At 26.7% G+C, this 23,205-nt stretch overlaps 2 protein-coding genes across 5 annotated transcripts; both read left to right on the top strand.

Moving 5' to 3' along the window:
• Positions 1-7,362: 7,362 nt before the first annotated feature.
• On the top strand, positions 7,363-9,768 carry LOC112602250 (protein twisted gastrulation-like). 3 transcript variants are annotated; one of them, XM_025350221.1, is made up of 6 exons: positions 7,363-7,800; positions 7,893-8,117; positions 8,891-9,097; positions 9,160-9,355; positions 9,413-9,531; positions 9,614-9,767. In XM_025350221.1, the coding sequence occupies exons 2-5, from the start codon at positions 7,910-7,912 to the stop codon at positions 9,507-9,509; spliced, it is 708 nt and encodes a 235-aa protein (XP_025206006.1). In that variant the 5' UTR covers positions 7,363-7,800; positions 7,893-7,909; the 3' UTR covers positions 9,510-9,531; positions 9,614-9,767. The 3 variants fall into 3 exon arrangements, with proteins under 3 accessions (XP_025206006.1, XP_025206007.1, XP_025206008.1); XM_025350222.1 differs by having other exon boundaries at positions 7,364-7,800; positions 9,413-9,509; XM_025350223.1 differs by lacking the exon at positions 7,363-7,800 and having other exon boundaries at positions 9,614-9,768.
• A 2,854-nt stretch (positions 9,769-12,622) lies between these two features.
• Positions 12,623-21,672, top strand: LOC112602285 (spindle pole body component 110-like). Of its 2 annotated transcripts, XM_025350280.1 has the most exons (10): positions 12,623-12,710; positions 12,950-13,028; positions 14,976-15,436; positions 18,327-18,643; positions 18,740-18,891; positions 19,165-19,484; positions 20,311-20,543; positions 20,626-20,925; positions 21,222-21,359; positions 21,419-21,672. In XM_025350280.1, exons 1-10 carry the CDS (start codon positions 12,704-12,706, stop codon positions 21,584-21,586), a joined length of 2,175 nt encoding a protein of 724 aa, XP_025206065.1. In that variant the 5' UTR covers positions 12,623-12,703; the 3' UTR covers positions 21,587-21,672. The 2 variants fall into 2 exon arrangements, with proteins under 2 accessions (XP_025206065.1, XP_025206064.1); XM_025350279.1 differs by lacking the exon at positions 21,419-21,672 and having other exon boundaries at positions 20,626-20,932; positions 21,222-21,311.
• Positions 21,673-23,205: the final 1,533 nt, after the last annotated feature.

Below are 23,205 nucleotides of genomic sequence, written 5' to 3'. Positions count from 1 at the left end.
CGCTGGTCCTTATATATACGATTCGGTCGATGGGTCTTCGGCGATGTGATGGTATGTGATTCCAATGACCCCTACTCGACAAGGGCGTTTCCTGTCTCGTTGAAAGACCAAAATCCGGATCAAGCCGAAAAATTGCGCTGCCTCATCAAACATTGCTTGTTGGCAGCTCGGTAGTTGGCCTTGGACCTAAGATAGTAATTGACTTTGCACCGCATAGTAGCGGTTAACCTTGCACTTTGGTTAAGGGGATTTGCATTATAAAAAATTAATTATATAATATAATAATCACAACAAAAATATATAATATATATAATTAGGCGTAGCCGGACATGACGTGTCTGTCATTATTGGCGCGGGACTACACCACACCGTGTACACGAATTCGAACCCGATAGCTAAAAGTTGCGATTGCGGGTAATTTAGATATCCAAATTCGGCCGCAAAAATAATATAGGCTTAATATTTAGAAATTTAATATTGTGATGAGAAGTTACGAGATTAGAGTCTGACCCAGTGATACTCCAAAGGTAGTAAACACATATTAAAGCCTTAATATTTTATGGATCTTTTTTTTCTCGGAGGAATGTTGTTAATTTTTTGATAGAATCACTATTACATAAAAAGATTCACCGAAACTACTTGCTGCCATTTTTTCCTTTAATAATATATTGGTTAAGATTCTGGTTTTGGAATTTTTAAATGAACATAAAGACAATATTTTCAATTTTTTAATATTGTCTATTAAAACCATCCTCTTTAAGAAATGTTTTATAGCAATACAAACTTTATTTTTACAAATAAGAACTCCCTTTTTTATGGTAGTTTATTTAATAGATCATTTTTTTGAAAATTTTGATATACCTAATTCAAAATTTGAACGAATAATTTTTCAATTATTAAAATGTTTACACTAAGAATAATAGTTCTTAAAAAGGGTTTTAAAAAAAATATATATATATTATATGTAATATTGAATTAAGTATTAACTATGGTAGAACATTTTTACAAATTTTTAAGTTGATACATTACTATTTATTATTAATTACAAAATGTTCCAAATACCATAAAATTTAAATAACTCAAAGCCTATTCATTCGAATTTTATTTTTGACGCATCAACATTTCAGATATATTATCTATTATACAATTTACAGTAGAAAAAAGAGATTCTCATTAGAAAATCAGAAGTTTATGAGAGTGTAAGTATAAAAATCTCTGAAGAACTAGAAAATATGGTCTTTAAGTACATTTAAAAAATTTCAAAGTTCAGACTTTTAATAAATGCGTTGTTGAAAAACAAAGAGATAAACATACTTAATAAATCATCCTTTATATACCTTAAAACCTTTTTTTTTTTTCTTTTTTCGAAAAATTTGTAAATCAATATTACTTTTCTAAGTTGTTTCTTATTGTTAGTGTTTTTAGCAATTCATTTTTAATAAATACTTCACTTGTTACTAAAATATTTGTCATATTTTTTAGAAACTAATATATTTTCTTAAATATATATCCTTTTATGCCCAAACTTCAAAATATGAAGGTTCCTGGGACAACAATATTTTTTAATTATAGCTTATTTTTAATAAATAATGTAAATATATATGTGTGTATTTTTTTAAGTAATTTACATTCATACGTTTTTTTATGAAACGTTTTCTTATCGTTTTTTTTCTTGAGGTAGTGATAGAATAAAGCCCCATATATTGTGTTCAACAAAAATTTTGAATATGGTTGATCAAAAATTGTCATTTAATATGATAAAGTTGACATTATTCTAATGCTAATTAAGGTATGTATTTATTTTACACTATTATAAACAGTAGAATAATAATTGTATAAAAAATAAATATTTTTCTATTTATTATAGTACAGTAATATTTAAAAATATATTGGATACCTGCAATGTCATGTGATTGATTTTATTCATAATTTATACACAGTATATATTAATATTATACACAATATTTTATGTTAAATGTAGTTTAAATTATGAAATCATTCATAAAAACATTTTAACTTGCATAGCGTTTTATATAAAGTACCTAGGTACATTGTATAAATAAAACTACGAGAGCATGGCGTCCAATTAAAAGAATTTTTTTATTATTTTATTTTTAGCAAATTTTATAGTAAAAAATTCGTTCTTCGAGGCCTTATTTCTCAATCCATCTATATTTATTTTTTCAGATCCAGTTCAAACCAAAATGGAAACTTTTTATTTTTAATCAATGCTTAGTTATTGTATAATGCGACAAAAAAAAAAAAACATGTGAAACATGAACAATTTTTATTAAATTATTTTTTTTATTAATTTGCACAAAATAAAACTTTTCGTGTATGTATAATCTGTGTAGAATGTTAAAAATCAGTATTAAATTAATTTTTACACATTTATTATCTAATTATTCTATTAAATCATGCATAAACAAATCACCAATATGGCAATATGTATAATATCAATTTGACAGATTCTCACAATGTGATCTTTTTACTTTTTAGTGAATATTAATGATATTAACAGTATTTAATATAATAAGTAATATATAGGTATTTAGCATGAATGGAAATCTATTAAAATTTTAGTTGCGAGGGTGGGGGGGTTGCATTTTTAACATAAATATGCTAATAAGCCTATATGATAATATAACACATTTTTAATATTTCTTTTTTGAAGGAAATTAGCCACTTTTCCAAATCTCCTTCCCTTTTCCACTTATGCATCTATAATATTTATAATAAGGCACGTAAGACTTAATCATCTCATTTTCTTAAAATCTTAGAAAAAATAAAGTAGTGTCTTACCACGCTTATTTTAATAATTGTTATTAAGATTTAAGATTTTAGTATATGTCACAACTCATAAATCAGAATATACTTACAGAAAAAATTTCTTTTTTAAACTAATAAAAATATAACCATACGTCTATACATAATTCAATGACTTAACTGGTGTGAAAAACTTGATAAAACTATAGTTTAACAGTAACAGTTTAACTATTTAAAAAGACAAAAGTTACCCATTAGTGGTACTTCTGTAGATGTTCATTATATAGATAAAGATAAATAATATTATAATCAGATATCACGGAAATTTCCTAAAAGGGTTGAAATGTATAATTTTTTTATAAGTGAACTGTAGAGACTAGGAAATTTGGCATGCAATTTATTATAAAAAAAATGATTGATACATCATTACGTAGTTATTTTTGTTTAGTGGTATTATTTATTGATTTTAGTTTAGAAATTAAAATTTGAAATTAAAGGAGTATTTTATGATTTAACGGAGAGAGATACTTTGAAGGGCTTGCGTTTTGATCATATAAAAATTTTTTATCCAAACCTCATAGTTTGAGGTTGTAAGTCCAAGTCTGATAAATGAGAAATGCATATATTAACATAATTATAATATACAGTTTTTATAATGCAGTCATACACACCTAAATTTAAAAAAAATGTTTATATTTTATCTGTAATTTGTGGGACATGAATAATACTTACAACAACAAAAAAAAATAACTATCTTAATGTTTAAGTGTTTTAGCCCATGATCCCCTAATTGGAATACTATACATAAAAACGCGAATAGTTATAATATTCGCCAATGCCCTTGAACGACACGGTCACTGACTTCCAAGCGTGAAAACGTGGTGTGTGGTGTAATATATGTATCGAATATCGTTATAAATATTATAATATTATAATACATACATTAATAATTATTTTTTTATTTAACCTATGATTTAAATACTTATATATAATATATATGTATATAAATTATATTTATGCACCTATACACAAAAAACGCATTGTACTAATTAGAAATGAATAGTATATTTTTAGACTATATGTATATATTGTATATTATAAAGAGAGATTAAAAGAAATAGATACTTAAAAAATATAATTGACTATGCAATAACTTTTGGTTTCATCAACATTTATTTTTTTTTTTCTATTTTATATACCTATAAGGCTATAAGAATATAGATATTAGATAATATATAAATTTAAAAACAAATGTATACAAAAATAAAAGTTATTTAGTTAATTATATCTGTCAGTTCTTTCTTACATTATAATTACAGCCTGTATTTGTATATAAAAATTATATTAAAAGACATTTAAGCTGTATATATATAATATTATACATAATATACATCACTATTTTAAAGCATTTTAAAAGAAGACACTACACAGACATTTCTTGCCTCCGTCTTACAAGTGCGTAACACAGCAAATTTATATTCAGTAGATTAAATTTAGTTTTGTTATTTTAAAAACTAAAGAGAATCGACATACAATGAAACTTAATGGTAAGAACATTATCTGTGTTTGCATGTGAGTATTTCACGAGAGTTCAATTTTTTAGAGAGTTTTGCATATGTAAAATATAGTAAATTAAAAATGCTCATAACTTACTTAAAAAATTGAATTAACTTATTAAACTGAATTATAAACTTAATGTTCATATAATACAACCGATAGGTATAAATTATATGCAAATATAATAAATATATAAGTATATCAATAATACGTATATTTTACATGTAAAATAATTTTGGTACGTTACCTAATAAATCAAATCAAATTTTAGGTTTGTATTATATATAGGTAAGAATTATGGAATACAAATCTTTGGAATAGAATTTACTCACACAGCATTTTTTAATGAAAACGGTATTAAAATTAATAAAATATTTTTTAAAACGTTTACAACATTAAATTATAAATATATAAGTAAATAATTATGATTTAATTAATATATTATATAACTAACTGTAACGAGTTCTCCAAGCATGCTTAGGAATAAAAATATACCTAATTAATAAAAATACAAAAATTATTTTGTAATCAATAGTATATTACGTATTTTAAAAGAAACATAATGTATGACAAAAATATTATCTATTTCTGTAATACCTATTTATCTGTGATTATCTTTATTATAACATTTAATGACAGAGCAAGCGATAGATGTGTGCACAAGTTATACGATGCTTGTTATATAGCTGTGAAATATCGAGACCTGCTGTACTAGCAACCTAACCGCCCAGGGCACGCTCATTCTGCTGCGCTTTTTCAATGTCATTTATATAATTTACGGCTACGCTTACATGACAATTTTTTTACTTTAGTATGAGTACTATAATAAGTATATTATTTTTTAATAATATTATAGCTATTGTAGAAATTGAATGTATTATATAATATATATGACTTGATTTATAAACCTTTTTCAAGGAAATCTTTTTCCAAAAAAAAAAGAGAAATTATTAAAATAGGTACCTCGTACGATAATCCATAATCTTACAAGTGTTCTCAAAGATAAAAAAGAGAATATATTTGCCATTTTAAAAAGTATTAGAAGGTTTAAAAATAAGCCTTGAAATTTACGATAAAATAATAGAAAAGTTCGTTGAAAAAGTAAGAAGAATTTACTTTATTTATAAATAAAAAAAAATGTGGAAGTAGTTTGTTTTACCTAGTTAAAAGAGTATTATTTAAGTAAGTGCTATTATATAAAGTAATAAATTTATTCTTATTTATAAATGTGTGTATTATTTATTGATTATAAATTAAGTATAACTGTAATACATTATAATAAATAAACATACCCATTGCCATACATCGGAGTAGCAATCGCCACTGATAACTAGTATAAGTTAAGTATTGATTAAAAATTAAAATCAAGTGTAGGTATTAAAGAATCATTAAATTAAAAACTAAGCTATATGTAATCTTTAATAAAAAATAAATATTGAATTCTTAACCTGTATATTTCAATTACCTAATATATTGAATATAAAACTCAAAATTATCAACGAAGGTATTTATTGTCATCGTCATATTCAACATTAAATTAATAACAGCGAACTTTAACCTAACCACTGGTGGTTCAATGCAATAAATTAACAGGTGTTAGAAAACATGCATTTTTTCGTAATTTAAAAAATACTGAAAAAATATATTTAATTACATTTTCAGCACAATAAGATGTTAAAATGTCAACTAGTTATGAATAGTTTTTATGTATATTATTATTTTATTAATTTATTAACAAAATCTGACATATTATTTTTTGGAATTCAGAATAATTATTTGCATATTTAACATTTATAACGCATATTTTGCAGTTTTTTCGTGCATATTTTGCCTTTTTTAGCTTCTAAAACTTCCTAGCCCTAGATATAACGTTGTTGTGTGTGTTAATATCTGAATCAAAATATTGTAGAATGCAGTGGTTCTCAGTTGGTAGCCCGTGGGTCCCAGAGGTCTGTGGAATAATGTTGGATGTCCGCGGATGTGTTTGGCAATACGAATAAACCGCGGACACTCGTTCACAACACGAAAACGAGAGAATATATAAAAAGGGAGTCCCCGAATCATTTCAATTTTCAGCTAAGTGCCCGTGGCTTCATACTAATTGATAACCACTGTTATAGAGAATGAGTGTAAGTAAATAATAGGATAGTATTAAAACATGGATCACCACAGTGACAGTCTACAGGATACTTTAAATATGATTATAAAAGATAGATTGATTGATAGGTATAATAAGGGGTCAATAGAAATCTGAGTCAGTATACTTAGTCAGTGTGCCACACACGATCAAATATCTACCTGATCGACATTTAAAAAACTCCTGAACAATAGTGTTTTTTTTCCATGGATGATGCGATAATATCAACCAATTTGGTATTTGAAATAGGGTAGAGTGTTCGTATTTGAAATCAAATAGTTGTTTACTCAGAATAATATTATTTTGTATTAATGATTTTTTTCAATATTTGAATAGTTAAAAAATAATGTCTGTTGCAATTTTAAATTTTAGATTAGCCACTTATTTAAATTTTTGAAGCAGAATATTTTTATTAATATCTTGATTTGAACCAATATAGTTTATTGTTTAATCATTAGAATTTTCAATTTTTAAATATCAAAAATTCGAATTTTTTTGAAATTTAATGTGTTCTATAATAAACGAAACTTGTCTGATTTTTAAACATAAATATAATTTATCTATTTTCAAACAAGTAAGATTGGTATTTGGTATCGAGGTTCTCAGAAAATTACGGACTATCATTTTAGAAAATAGATACCCATATTGCCATACCTGATATTTCTGGCCTCAGAGGACACTTCTTTGATATTATAAGTCTCGATATGTTATACCCGAACACGTACGAACATTAGAGAACAAAGATCGACTCTCTACAAGTCCTTTTTTTTGCACTTAAATTCCAATAAACGACCAAAATGTGTTTTTTTTTAGTTATTATAGTATTTAGAATAGGTACTATACAATGATGGCATTATATCATGAATGTAACCAATGAGATCGTTACGATTTCTCTACATTAAATATTATATATCACGGAACGACGCCTGAAGTCGTGTTTCGATTTTCAAACATCTGTACCTAACTAATATACCCGCGAGTTGGCTTAAAGTGTTTTTATATTCTAGTTACTTTATACCTATTTTATAGTACAAACAAATAATACAGTTATTAATTACGGTGGTTACCTACGCCGCTAACCGTATTAGTCTCCGCCCGTCGTGTATAGGACATAGGAAGCAACTAGCAAGTGGTAGAGTGAGCGATACCGACTGATTATGTGATAACGTAAGAATTAAATAACAACAAGTATTACGATAGCATAACAATAAACAACAATAACAACGACGACGACGAAGATCACGAACGACAGGCTACTGATCAGCAGTTTATTTGTGTCCAAACGACCAAACGGTCAATCGGTATTTCGTAGACCACAGTGACAACTGCTGCGTCCGCAGGTAACGCACGTTGATGGTGGTGCACTAATATTGATAATTATATATTTTCAACACGGATTTCACATGTGATACTGTCAAACACCATTTTCTAGGAGTCGTCCATCGCGAGATGAAGAACGTATTTCTTATCACCGTCATCGGGTCGCTGGTGGCGTTTGCGTACGTAAGTTACGCGTGCAACGAGGCTGTGTGCGCGTCAATCGTCTCTAAGTGCATGATTACACAGTCGTGCAAGTGCGACTTAGTAAATTGTTCATGTTGCAAAGAATGTTTCAGCTGCCTCAATAATTTGTACAGTGAATGCTGCTCGTGTGTGGGTGAGTTGTGTACATAGTTTAAAGTTAGGTATGTCGGTTTGGTTGATCATTTACATTGGCTTTACATCTGTTCCGTATGACATTATCGATACTTTGACATTAATAACTTGCTACTCTACTATTATGTCAATAAGAAACCATTTTTTTATTATGTAAAATTTTAAGACTATAATATTTAATTATTGCCAATAACAATACATCCAATTAGTTTTCATTTTTAAATTTGATTAAAATTTGTATTATGGTTAGTTACTGTTAAATATTTCAGCAGTAAAATAAAAACTATACCTTAATCATAAAATATCAAGATGATTTTATTAAGTTTAATAATCAGGTAGCATATTAATATGGCATGAACATAGAAAACATACTCTTAACTCTCAAGTAGTGTTTTATTTTTTATCAAATTCTATAACCCAAATATTACAACATTATCAATGACATTACTTTCCTTGTATTCAATTTCTATTAAAAATATTAAGTTAGGTTACCATTAAACTAGAATTTCAAACATATATCAAATATTGAAGATGTAAGTTGCAAGGCTTAGAAAATTTTTGGTTTTATCAAATATATTATTTGGAAATTATAAATAATTACTGTGTACCAATAAGAATAATTAGGTCAGTTAATGGGAAGAAGTTCTTCTTGCCTTTATAGGTCAAAAAAATTAACTACTTACTAGTTAATTTAAAATAATAAGCATATATGTTAGATAATATTATAATTATATTTATTTAATACAATAATAATTATTGATATTTTGATTTTAGACATGTGTCCAAAACCAAATGTTACTACTAATGAATTGAGCAGAAAAAGCCACGTCGAAGATCTATCAGACTCTGTTGTGACTTTATTTACTGCTCTTGTTTCGGAACCAGATCTACAACAACGATGGGAATCACTCACATATCCCATTGATTTGGACATTGAAATGTTCCAACCAGATTTTCAAAAAGAATTCAAGTTGTTACAAAGTAAATTCTAATTACAAACTATCTATATTTAAAAATGATTGCTAATGAAATTTTTAATTTAGAAAATTCTGCTCAAGATGTATCTTCTATGAAAATAACTCTAAATTGTTCTGTGGTATTCATGAGTCAATGTTTATCTTGGAACAAATGTAAAGCATCTTGTATATCAATGGGTGCTAAAAGTTATAGATGGTTCCACGATGGATGTTGTGAATGTGTTGGTGAACTCTGTTTAAATTATGGATTAAATCAGAGCCGGTACTTAATTTTAAATTTCCTTTTAAAATGTATATTTTTATGACGTTTTTTTATTAGATGTAAGCACTGCCCATTAAAAGGAGCTGTTGTGCCAACAATAAATGAAGCTGATTATGGTGATGATGAAGATGACGATGAAGAAATGATACAATGAGTAATGAATTTTCATTACTAAAGTATTACTTTTAATTTTGTATATAATATAATTTTGTTGTTTATTTTATTTATTTTTTTTTTTTTTTTTTTTTTTGTTGACAGAACTATCATATCAATTAATTCCTACTCTGTACTTTTATAAATATTATAACTTAACTATTTAGATGAGAAAGGAGTTTACTCTTACATTAATAAATGCTTTTAATTGTAGTGTTGTATTTTTGTGGATCTGACTATCAAATGATTGATTAATTATCTTATTTTAATTTTAAAATAAATCATTTTATTTGTTTTTAGTTCATTTTATAACTTATGATATTGAACATTTTGATCAATGCATACATTAAAATATTAGTAATCAAAAACATAATAAGATCAGTATATTTTTTTTAATGTATAAAACTCATTTTTTAGACAATTTTCAACATTTAAAATTTTAAAATATACAGATTGTAGAAGTAATTAATATTTACCACAAATTTGTATACAATCTCATTTTTTTAGTTAATTTTAAGTTTTTATAATTGTTTTGCCATATTTAATTTTATTGATAATTTCATATTATTTTTTATTTATAAATGTTCTTATTCAGATGAATATAGAGGCAAATTCTGTAAAATTGTAGTACACAACTTTGCTCACCTAAAATCTAAAAAGTCTATTTATATATCAAAATATTATGTTTAAGCTGTTTCAAAATATAAGATTAGTAATATATATATATAATTAAATATGTATTTTCAAAATTACAATAATTGTAATTAAAAATAAATAAATAGGGTTAATGATTATTGTGCATTTAAACGATTACCCAATTTGCTTCTATATCTATTCAAAAATGATGTGTAATATTGTTATTTTTAAGTTATGTTGTATAATAATTAATAATTATGATTTTTGATATTAATTATTAAGTACCATATTATCATGTAAAAGACAAATATTTTTTAGGATTATGATTGTTGTGCATTAATTATAATGGCCAAGTATGCTTCTATATTTATTTTAAAATTATGTGTAATATTATTACTTTTAAGTTATGTTGTAAAATTAATGATTATAAATTATATTAATTGTTAAGTACCGTCCTAATATGGATGAATTAAGGCAGTTATTCTCAAGTATCAGAATATTATACTATGGTGCATATTCTAGTTAAATTTTATAGATATAGAATTGTAAATGTTAATTATTTTGTTGGCATATATGTTATATTCTTATGTGCTTATAATTATAACTATTTCAATACGAGATATTTCATAAATTAAAAAACACATAAAATTAAAAATTTTATATTTTTTTATTTTGTTAATTTTAATTATTGTTAAAAAAAACTTAACAATCTATTCATTTTGTATACTACTTAATACCTATACAATAATCAATGTTGGAATTATTAGATTAAATTATTATTTATTGATTTTTAATTGAAAATAAAGTGTCTTTCTTAATAATCAAAACTTTTCTATTTTTAAATTTATCTTAGAAATTATGCATTGAACAATAATAACACATAAAGTATGATAAAAAGACAAAAGTAACAATATTTTATCAAAGTTTCCAATTGAATTTTTTAAAAAATGTATTCTAAAAAAATATTTATTTATTATTTATGTGAAGTATTGTAATTGGCAACTACTATTTTCTATATCATAAATGTAAAATTATTTTATTATGATTTTCTATTTTTGTTCTTGTCAAAAATTGTCACATATTTACACTATTATAAAAGTGAATTAAAATCTTAGATACACATGTTTCCGGTATATATAGTACACACTAACAAAATTACAATATACATCAATAATTTAATTTTTAATTTACAATAGAACTTCGATAGTCAAAACCTCCGATAATACAGTGAACGCGGTAATCCGGATGGCATAAGTTAATTTATTCTTAAATACATTTGTAGTTTGTTAAGAATTCTAAGAATTATTCAGAAAATAAAATACTGTCTTCTATACTTAAGTTCTATTATTATACACAAGTTTTTTTTTTTGTTTTTTTTTTGTATTTGAAAGTGCAATAAATAAAAGGTGGTGGAATTAAAAATAAAAATTGTAGTCATTTGTATGGATAGTTTTGAAAACTCCGGTAATTCGAACGATGCTCTAATGTAATTAATTTATAAATAGCCATCGATGTTTATTCAATGTTAGCGTATTCATTAATTTATATTTTGCCTTTTATTTTTAATCAAGTTTTCATGAAACGACTGAAACTTTTATAGATTAAATAAAGCAATATTCACTTACACGTATATGTATATTTTTAGGTTATTATCGGGATATAGAATCGACTTAATCATTTTTCGCTATTGTTGTTGGCTAAGTTCACAATAATTTAATATACATGATTTCAACTTAATTATAATTCAGCAAAACACAAAAAAAAAAATCAAGAATAATTCACTATCAAAAAAAAAACGTAAGTAGCAGCATAGGTAGGTATTTACAAACGATTTACTTAATCAAACTCATTAAAGATTTAAACGTTTAGCAACAATAGCAAGTATAGAGATTTAATTTTAATAAGAACTCAATACCTACCTACTTAACCAATCCTCTTTATAAATTAAAATATATTAATTATTATATAATATAGCAGGGACGGCCAAACTTTTTTTGGCCGTGATCTACTAAAAATATACTTCACCTTTGAGGATTGACATCGATAAAAAAATGTTTATTATTATTAAGTTACTATACCATCATAATAATTTTTGTGTGAGTAGCCTAAAAATAAATTCACGATCGACTTTAAAGTAGTTTGCGATCGACCGGTCAATCGCGATATTGGCTGTTTGACCGCCCCTGTAATATAGGATCGTATAATCTTTAACATTTTTATAAAATAATATTGTTAGTGCGACTATGGATTTTCACATAACATAACTAAAATAGCGATAATAATTAGTAAAAAAAAATCTAGGAGATGCTTTGATATCCAAAAAGTATATATTAAACGTTGTACTATCCCGTACCTAAATACTTCACCCCTTACATAATACGTTGTCCTAGTAACGATTGACGCAAACACCATCAATTTGAATATTATGAAACTCACTCGTGCAGGAACTTAGTTGACCATAAGATACAAAAGCAGTAAATTAGAATGTGTTATAATCTTAATCAATACAAATATTTAATAGTTAACTTAAAACGAATAATGTAATATAATAACTAAAAAATGACAGGTCAGTTGAAATTCACTGTAAAGTATTATTTATATAGGCTAAATCTACATTTTGTCCAAATATACTCGTACAGATACCTAATTATGTGCATTACAACCGATAACCGATCTACATTTGTTCATAATTTGTATATTGTAACTTTTATAGGTCGTTTAGACGTATCTACAGATTACAGTTCAACTACACTAAACTATCATTTCCTGTTGTATCTATACGATTATATGATTTATTTCTTGCAGGGCCATCAATCGATAATTGGGACGTACTAGATGACTTGATCGCTAGAGATGAAGGCGAACGAAAAGATCAAGAAAAAATGTATGCCAATACACAGTAATGGAGGGGGTCAGGGAGGGTCTCACACTCTAACGATATTCATTTAAGTTAGTTGTGATTTGTGGCTAACAGGAAATTATTGCAAGGCGATTTTCATCAAAGAATGGCCCGTGTACAAACATTTATTTATTAAATTATATTTTTTGTTTTTTTTTATTTTTTACAGTAAATTAAATGAGATTTTCACTAGTTTTCATTTATTATTTTGATTTTTATTTAACTTTCTTTTGATAAACATTAAACGTATACTTAAATTAAATTTTGATGGCCCTAGAAAATTTTCTGAACTTCTAAATTGACCTTCCACAAATATTAATTGGTAATTCTTGCCCTATTGTCTATTTAAAAATAAATATTCTACTATTATGAAATTCCCAATTATTTGATTTAAATTATAAAATCATTAACACATTTTTACATTTTTTGTTATACAAACCCAATATACTAGATTAGTGTTCATTAGAAAAACAATTCTTTTTGAGAAAAGAGGTTGACGAGAGCATTTTTCCCACATTAGATTCAATGGATTGGTTAATTTTTTGGAGTCCTTATTTTTAATTCGGCTGAAATGGGAGAAAGACACTATGCCACTATATCAATAGACAATGGGTCGTGAATTGTGATTCAGAACCAATAACCGTAAATTCGTAAATTCCATTTTTAATAGGACGTCGCACCCCCGCATGTATTATCTCCGTCTTACACACGTACGATATAGTAAATTTTCGTTCACCAGTTTTAATAGTGTGTTTTTAGTTTTGATAATTTGATATTAGAATGAATTGACGTATTATCAAATTTTTAATTTAGAACATTATCTGTGTTTTCTCGTTGGCTCTTTACGATATTTTAATTTTTAAATGAGTTATGAATATGAAAAATATAAATACTTGAAAATGCTTATAACTCACTAAAAAATTAAAATATCGTAAAAAAACCAACGATAGAACACAGATAATGTTCTTGACTAAAAATTTGATAATACGTCAATTTACTCTAATGTCAATACTAAAAGCACACTATTGCAACTGTTGAATGAAAATTTACCATGCCTTATGACGGAGACAACACATGGGAGTGCGATGTCCTTTTAAAGAAGAATTATATTGTAGCGAAGAATATTTTAAATGCGTCACTTTAACGGCTGATTGATGCCATACGTTTTTACTATATCGTAACCCATATACATATCCTTTGAAAGCTTTATTATTATTTATCTTTTGCTCTTTTATTTAATTATTTTATAACACTTAATAATTATATATTAATATATAAATATTATATTATTATTATTTCTTTATTTTATCATTTCGAATTCAAAAATGTTTGTAAAGAGAACGTATTACGGTTTTATTTATTTTATGAGTAATATATATAGTAATTATATATATTTATATCCTTAAACTCAAAACTAATTACATTAACAAAACATACTTTCATGCAAATCTATTAAATTATAAGTTTTTTTTTATTGTATCATCGTTCTAAACTCGTCGAGTTACGTAAATTAGGATAAAAAATATTCAAAATAGCAAAGGAACTAATTAACTGCATTTTTCCCAATGTTTAAAAATAAATGTGACATAATAACTTAATTTTAAAAATTTAACTTTCTTAAGTTTGTAGTTTCTACAATAGAACATTATAGATGTATTATTTACTTGAAACTAGTCTACTTGATAATATAGGTGGCTAGTGGCTACAAATCTTGTTATTTATATATGTAAATATATCATGGGTGAGAAATAATAAAATATGAAATATAATTTGGGTGAAAAGAACAAACTTTAGAAAAACAGGGGCATAGATGCTATTTTATTTAGGTACCTAAATGCGGGAACGAATACAATTAAACCAAATTTAACATTCTATTGACTCATCGGAAACGATATTATTTGCGTTCACTTATATAACGTATATCTGCGGCAGGAATGAGACGCGAAGGCCGGCATCGTTGACCGCCCCAAGGAAAACGACGACTGACGATTGGCTGGGACTGCGGCCGAAAAGCAACGCGGAAATAACGTCGTACGATTCGTACGAACCATCAGCACACGACGGTGGGTTGAATGTGTCAAGGCGTCATGACTTTAGGCGGCAAAGCACGCAACAGCGAACATCTCGTTCGGCAGGCTTGTTGTTCAGCGACGACGAAGATGACGTTAAGAAGAATAAGACCAACACCAGAAACGTTTTTGACTCGTTAGCTGATACCACATACCGTGGTACCGATGTAAGTGCTGTACCAATACCAGCTACGGTCACGACCACGGTCAACGGAAACGCCAATGACCGGGCGCGGACCGCGGTTTCCGAGTCGCAGACATTGTCGAAACGCCGAGAGACGTCGCCGTCCATCACGGTCGCCAAGAAAACCGCGATAGCCACAGGTAAATTTAACAATGACGTTTTGGATGGTATATGCTAAATACCCATTTACCATTTAGTGAATTAGAATATACCATGTAATAATAGTACAAATATGCAAACATACGCTCGGATTACGAGCCTTAATTTTTTTTTTTTTTTAATGTGCCTATAGCCTATAGATAACCAGCTGCGTACAGGGTAAGATATTTAAAAATTAAGCTATCTATAATTTATATAAGGGTCTGATATGTTTGCCCGACACTCAAATGCCCGACACCTTTTACCCGACACTACATTTGCCCGACAATATATTTTACATATTTTTACTGTATACGTAATACTAATATACAATATTTTATTATTATTATTAATATTATTTATTATTATACAATAATTCAAAAAAACCAAAATCAGACGAATATTTTATAATGAATAATATCGTTCTATGTGAAATAATAAGATAAATAAAATGTTATTACATTGTCGGTCATGAACTATACTAGTATTCACGATAAAATTTTCATTTTTAAATAAACTGATAGGCGATAGACAGATAAAGCGACCGTAAGTTTTTGACGTGACGTTTAATAGTTTAGTACACTCAGTACAGTACAGTTATAGGCGTTATAGCTGTAATAGGTACATAATATTTAGTACAAATTTTACTCCTTTCTTTTAAAAATATTGTTATTTTGATTTTATTCCGTTTGATTATATTTCAATATTTTTTTTAGTATAAATTGGAAGATGGCACAAATTTGTGAAACTGTTTCATCAAATAGAGGTGGTATAAAACTTGTTATCGATGGTTATATTATTGGTGCTACGAAAAAAGGAAAACTTTCCATTGTAGTGGTTATGCTTGTACCATTCTAATTTATGGTTAGCATAACTTACGAAATAAAAAAGAGCATAACCATAGCCCCGATACTACTAGAAAAGATATCATCACACGGCTGTTCATAATTTAAAACAAAAGGCTCGTGAGACTAATGACACCACGCCTGCACAATTAATACAAATTGAAACCAATGCTGTTTCTAGCCTAAGTCAACCATCGTTGCCGAATAATCATGCTTTACGTCTATACAACTAAATCTAACGTTGAACATTTGACTTTTAAAACTGTTCCGACACTTTTTCGACAACTATATACAATCCATGCTATAGTAGGAACAGGAGAAAATGCAAAAATATTGCCTCTCGTGTATGCTTTAATGACGAGTAAAACAGAAGAATGCTATATTCGCTTTTTTAAAAATTTAAATGATTTTGCAGCCGAAAATGAATTGGAGTTGAATCCTCAATATATATATTTTAAATAATTTTGAGCAAGCGGCTATAAATGCTTCAAAACGTGAATATCCGCAGATACTAATTGTATAGGTTGTCTTTTTCATGACAAAGTGTATGGCGTCAAATTTAAGCAAATTCTCTTAGTAAAAGATATGAAGAAGATAAAAAATTTAGTTTGAAACTACGTCAGATTATTGCTCTTGCTTTTCTTCCACCTACCGAAATACCAGGTGCATTCGATGAATTGAAATCTACTATTCCCGAAGAAGCTTCTGAGATAATGCTATTATTTTTTTTTTTGATTATTTTAATTGTTTGAGAACAATTATGTGCATGGTAGAATTAGAAGGATAATGAGAAGAGGTAATGTAAGTCGCGCAGCTCCCTTATTTCCACCAAAATTTTGATCCGTATTTGAGCGAATGGTGTTAGGATTTCTTAGAACTCAAAATCGCGTTGAGGGTTGGTAGTTGGTACAGACGTTTTGAAACTCTTGTTGGAAAATGTCATGTTGGTGTTTACACAATTATAGAAGAAATTAAAAAAGAGCAAATTTAAATGAAACGAACAGCCGAAGATATAATTTGTGGAAGAGCACATACTCCAACTCGCAGAGACTACGCTGAACGAGAAAACGTATTAGTGAAATTATAAATGACAGGGAAAATCGATCAAATTTATCATTTCTAAGGGGAATCGCTCATAACATTAAATTTCAAGTAATAAAATGTTTTTATTATTAATTTTTGACACAAATTTATTTATAAATTATATAAATATATAAATTATAATATAATAATCAAATCAATTTATTTATAATTTGATATTGTCGAGAAGGTATAGTATCGAGCAAATATAATGTCGGGAAAATGTACTGATCCGTTTATATAATTTATTTAAGCGTTTATTAATTCTATTTGAACTTTGAAAAATTTAATCTGATTAATTTTTCACATTACACTTATAGAATCATAAGATACATTACACGATAGGTATGCGCAATTTACCTTAAATTTATAAATATGCGCATAACCTATAGTTTTTTGACGAAAACACCAACATTGGATATTAGATAAATATAAGTTGTATTATGATGAAACAAATTATGTTCTATTAATCACTAATGTCTAATAGTATATTCTTTTCCGCGTGGTGGTCTTTGTTTTCTTACACCAAACACTGGTTGTATTATTTCGAAATTTTCTTTTTGAAAAATGAAAACTTTTTATGCGTATAGGGAACAATATAATACACGTAAATATTCTAAATTCTAATATTAACATATTTTATATTAGCCCTTATTTGGTATATAAAGTAGATAGCAGTTCATCTAACATAATTGTGAAAAAATGAATAATAAAAACAATAATAAAAGTTAAAGAGTTTGAACTTAGTTAAGATTTTTATACAAAAAAATATATCTGTATCCTGCACCTTATGTACTTTTTGAAAGAAGTTAATAAATACTTTTCGACATAATGAGCGTTTTAACATCTAACTTGTGTTTATTGTTAAAAAAATCTCAAACTGCTTAGAAAAATTAATTACTCAATTTTCGCCCAGTTCTTTTTTTAATCATCGACCCTTTTAAAAACTGTATAGTATTTTTTCCAGAAAATATTCCTTCCTGGTTGAGCGGATTAAAACACAATACAGATGAAATTACCACTCTAACTACCGCTCCTCAGTCTACTAATCATATTTTATCCACTGACAAAACAATTGATAAGGATGTCCCGCAGAAAACTGAGAAAGTTGAAAAACTTTCCGAAGAAAAAACAACTTCGATTTTATCCTTGCTTAGAGGGAAAGACAGTATCCAAACTTCCATGTTGGAATTGATTCGAGAGTTGACTAAAAAAAAACAAGACATACAACAAGCTGCAATAACATTGATTCAAGATCAACAAAATAGCGATCTCCTTATTAAAGTAACGAAAAGATTATATTTAATTAATACTTCCTAGTTCCTACCAATACGTATTGTTTATATTGTGCACAATTATCTAACATTAAATCATATACAGGCATTTTTAATGGATAATAGTTATTCTGTAATGAACCCTGATGGACAAGAATTAGAACGTTTAAGGTCTGAGAATCAAAAATTCCAACTGACGAACGATCATCTTTCAAAAAAACATGAATTAGAATTAGATGTCTTAAAGACTAAATATGAGTAAGTTTGCGAGGTATTTAAACTTTTTAATAAAATGCATGCAAAGGTACCTATTGTCTAATAACGTTAATTATACCGTACAAATCATCTTAAATAACAGTTATACTTTATTGTAAATGCATTATATTAAGTATTTGTATATGTACCTAACGGCTAATCTATAAACGTAATTATTAATTTTTCAACTTTAATTATATATTTAATATCGTAGTGATATGTAATTTAGTTTTCATCTTTAAATTGTTATGCCTATGTCGTTTTAAATGCCTATAGATTACAGCAAAATGTGTTGCATGAAAAATTAGAACGTTGTGAAGAACGCGTAAATGAGCTGGAAAAAATACGAAAAGCCGATATGACGGAACGAAATGAAAATGAAAAACGTTTAAAAGATATGTATGAAGAAAGGTTACGTATGATTCACGAAAGTCATTTAATAGATCTTAAGCAAACTACTGAAGTACAAAGAATTAAAATGAACCATTTGGAAGAAGTGGAATCCAGTTTACGTGATTCAAAGCCAAAGCGCCTAACCAGCGAAGAAATGACCGCTAGAGAAATTTCAATCGCCGCTCAAGATAAACAACTTAAAGGTTGGAACAATAATACTATAAATTATAATTGTAATTATAGTTCAAATATTATGATATACGGGCTGTATAAATTTAGTGTGCGAACTAGACTGCTTTTTAAAACAATTAAAATAATTGAGATTTTTTTTATTAATTAGCTAGTTATTATTCATTAGTTTATTATATTTATAAATTCAAAACACATTTCATAATAATAATCAAAGTATCTAGTTTTAACTCAATTGGACTGAAGTAATGAACATAATGGTAAATATACATTAAATTAACTAAAAAATTAATTTGTTTTAATTTATAAACGTAATTAGTTACCTGTTATCAGGTTGATTTTTATACTAATTTATCTACATAATTCGCTTTATTATTTATTATTGTATTTGTAGTATATTTTAGCTTTTTACTGTTAAATTTAAAAAATAATATTTTATGTTAAAATTAATAGCAGATTTTAAATTTATAATTTAAGTAAACTTAAATTTAATAATTAAATAATTTCACGATGTATCTTGGCAAAACAATAAATTTCAACTAAATTCAAAAACCGAAAATACATTTTATAAGATATGAATGATGTTATTTTAAATTGAAATAGAAGTAAAATAATGCATATCAAATTATGAAAGTTGAATAAAATAAATTGTTTAAACAATTCAAATAATGTTTTTTTAAGTTATTTAAATTAGTATTACTTTAAATTTTAAGAGTTAAATGTAACTATTAATGTATTCAAAGATGAGTAACTATTAATTTACAATTTTGGTCAACACTTGGACTAAATTAATTAATTCATTTTTATTAATATGCCCACCTATATACTTTATGGGTATAGATCTACAGGAAGAATTAAATAAGCAAATAGCTACGTTGGAAGGAGAAAGGTCGGCTCTTCAAATGAAAAACGAAGAATTCCAATCAAGAAATCAACGGGAACGAAACGAACTAGAACTCTTAAATAAAGAGCTAAAACGATCTAGAAAGGCGTTTGAGGATGGTCGTAAAATTTGGGAACGTGAGAAAAAATCAGAAACACAATACATTGAAAATAGGAAACAAGAGTTAGAGGTAAGATACATGATGTGAATAGTGAGTAGTAAGTATACATTACTATACTTAGACTATAGTTTGTATTTTTCAATTTATCCAGGATGTTCGAACGTCAGTCATTGATGAACAGCGCAAATTAGCAGAAGAACGTTTTGAGGTGGCTTCGGAGCGATATAAACTCGAAACAATGCTCAAATTAGATGTCGGTACAGGAACCGACTTAATACAAGCCAAAGTAGAAGTGAAAGAAAGTTTTAAGGAGTTAAAAAGAAAAGAAAAAGAATTGGACAAACGATTAGAACACGCTAAAGAACTGGAAAAACGTTTAGCGGAAGAAAAAAACAGATTACAAGAATTAGACGATGAAATTAAAATGAAATCGATTCGTGCGGAAAAAAATGTTTAAGGTGAATATTTAACATATAGTATGATCTTAGAGTTTAAGCTTATAGGTCACAATCTTAACCTCCTGATTATAAATTATATTTGATAAGTTTGTTAAAATACATATTGCATACATTTATTGTAATTAATATTTCCCAATTTTTTAAAACTCAAGATAAATTAAATGTTTTAGTAAATGTTAGAAATTATAAATATATAGGTATTAAATATTAATAATTAATATATCAGGTTGCTAACACGTTACAAATTATTTTTTATAAACCAACCTAATTCTTTTTTTTTTTTTAATAGATGGCACTTTCAAAACAAGAAGAAGGTTTAAAGGCTTTGGAGAATGCAAAAGATATTCAAAATAAGTTTGATAAAAAAGGTAAAGATATTCATAATCGACTATTGGACGTAATAAAACGCGAAGAAAATCTTGTCATGGTGAGTATTGTACTCGAAACAATAGTAGAATAATTTATGATACATAATTTAATTTTTAGGAAGAAACTAAAATAGTTAAAGATAAAGACGAGTTAAGCAAATTACGAAAAAAACTTGATCTAGTTCTGCCTCAACTGTCCGGGGATGAAATGCGTTTTTTAGATCCAAATTTAAATAAATATGAAGCTGAAAAGGAAGTATACTTTAAGAAAACTCAATTATACTAACTGTAAGCTTGATATTAAATGTCGATTCATACATTTTTCATTAAATCTTAAGATTTATAATACGATATCAGGTAAACGGTAGGTACAAAATACAAATATATCAGTCATTATGAATATGATTTATATATTAAATTATTTCATTACAATACCTTCCTCTATTTTTATTCTTTTTGTTTACCAGTTACCATATACTAACATTTATTCACCAATAACTTTATACAAATAAAATAAAAATTAAATTAAATAGTGACCTACAAAATAAAAGCCTATATAAAGTTAATAATTCCACTTATGTGAGTTACATTATCTATCTCTCTATTTAGATCTACAAATTAAAATCATACAAGAAACCATTACTTACTTCAAAAGATATCCATGCTAGATTTCTTTCACATCCTAACCTCCTTAGATCTAACTTAGCCAGAGCCCAATTTAGGTGAACGGGGTAGGGGGACAGCAGCCCCAGGCCCAAGTATTATATTAGCCCCAGGCCTCTAGATGTTGATTTTTAATTATTAAAAAAGACACTGAAATTTTATGATATTATTGCTTACATAGTTTCATTAGTAACGTATCGTAATGGAATTTATGATTATTCTCTAATCGACAAAATAAGCTAGGTATTAAGTTTTAAGATAAAGTTGGTCAAAAGTATTTTATCATTATGATCAAGTTAGCATTGGGTATAGAAATATCACGGATTTTCTGTTTTTGCGAGTGCTCAGATCTTATCTAAATGCGGGTATAAAACAAATTCAAAATTAGAGCTAAATGAAAACGCCAGTAAAGAACGTCCCTTCACCAGACACCAAGAAAAATTAAACTCACTCATTATTCTATCTCTATCTGAGAGAAATAACAAACACGCTTGATTTTTCAAATCTAATTCAAAAGTTTAATGAACTAATATCTAGAAAAAAAACCGTTGTCTTAAATTCTAAATCATGTAAATTATTTTATTATTTACATTGACTGTGTTGAAAAATGCATTACCAACCATTTTGACTTTATGTACAATGTACATGATGTATGTATATCTGTAAATATTTGTTTAAATTAAAAACTGTACCTATACTTCTTTACTTATATTTATCTTTTTCATTTCATCGTTTTATTTATATTAATCATCATTAAATAATTACTTATAGACTTATGATATAATTTATTTATAATCTTTTAAAATAAATTGAATATAAAAATCTATATAGTAAAAAGGCAGAATTTATAATTTAGAATTTAAATAATAATTAATAATTAATTTTGGGGCTCCAAAATTCCTAAGTTGGGCTCTGAACTTATCCACGCTCACAATTTCAAGATGATTAAGAAGAAAATGGTGCAAAAACTTTCTAAACTAAAACTTAAAAAAATAATAATAATAAAATACAAATTAACTGGTAGTTTTTTTATTACTGGGTGGCTTCTTCCTATAAATGTTCATATATTATATTATTAGCACATATTCTCATTGTACTCTAGGGCACAGATTTGTGCATACCTTGTAAAAATAAAAATAAATTGAACAATGACCAAATATTACTAGAGTAAAAATTTACCCAAGTCTAACTAAATACACGCCTACAGTTCATATCGAGTTTCTAATGTAATATAACTGACTA

Source organism: Melanaphis sacchari, unplaced genomic scaffold, assembly GCF_002803265.2.
Source record: "Melanaphis sacchari strain LSU unplaced genomic scaffold, SCAv2.0 Contig85_pilon_pilon, whole genome shotgun sequence".
Classification (NCBI taxonomy): domain Eukaryota; kingdom Metazoa; phylum Arthropoda; class Insecta; order Hemiptera; family Aphididae; genus Melanaphis; species Melanaphis sacchari.
This window is presented reverse-complemented; position numbering and strand designations above follow the sequence as displayed.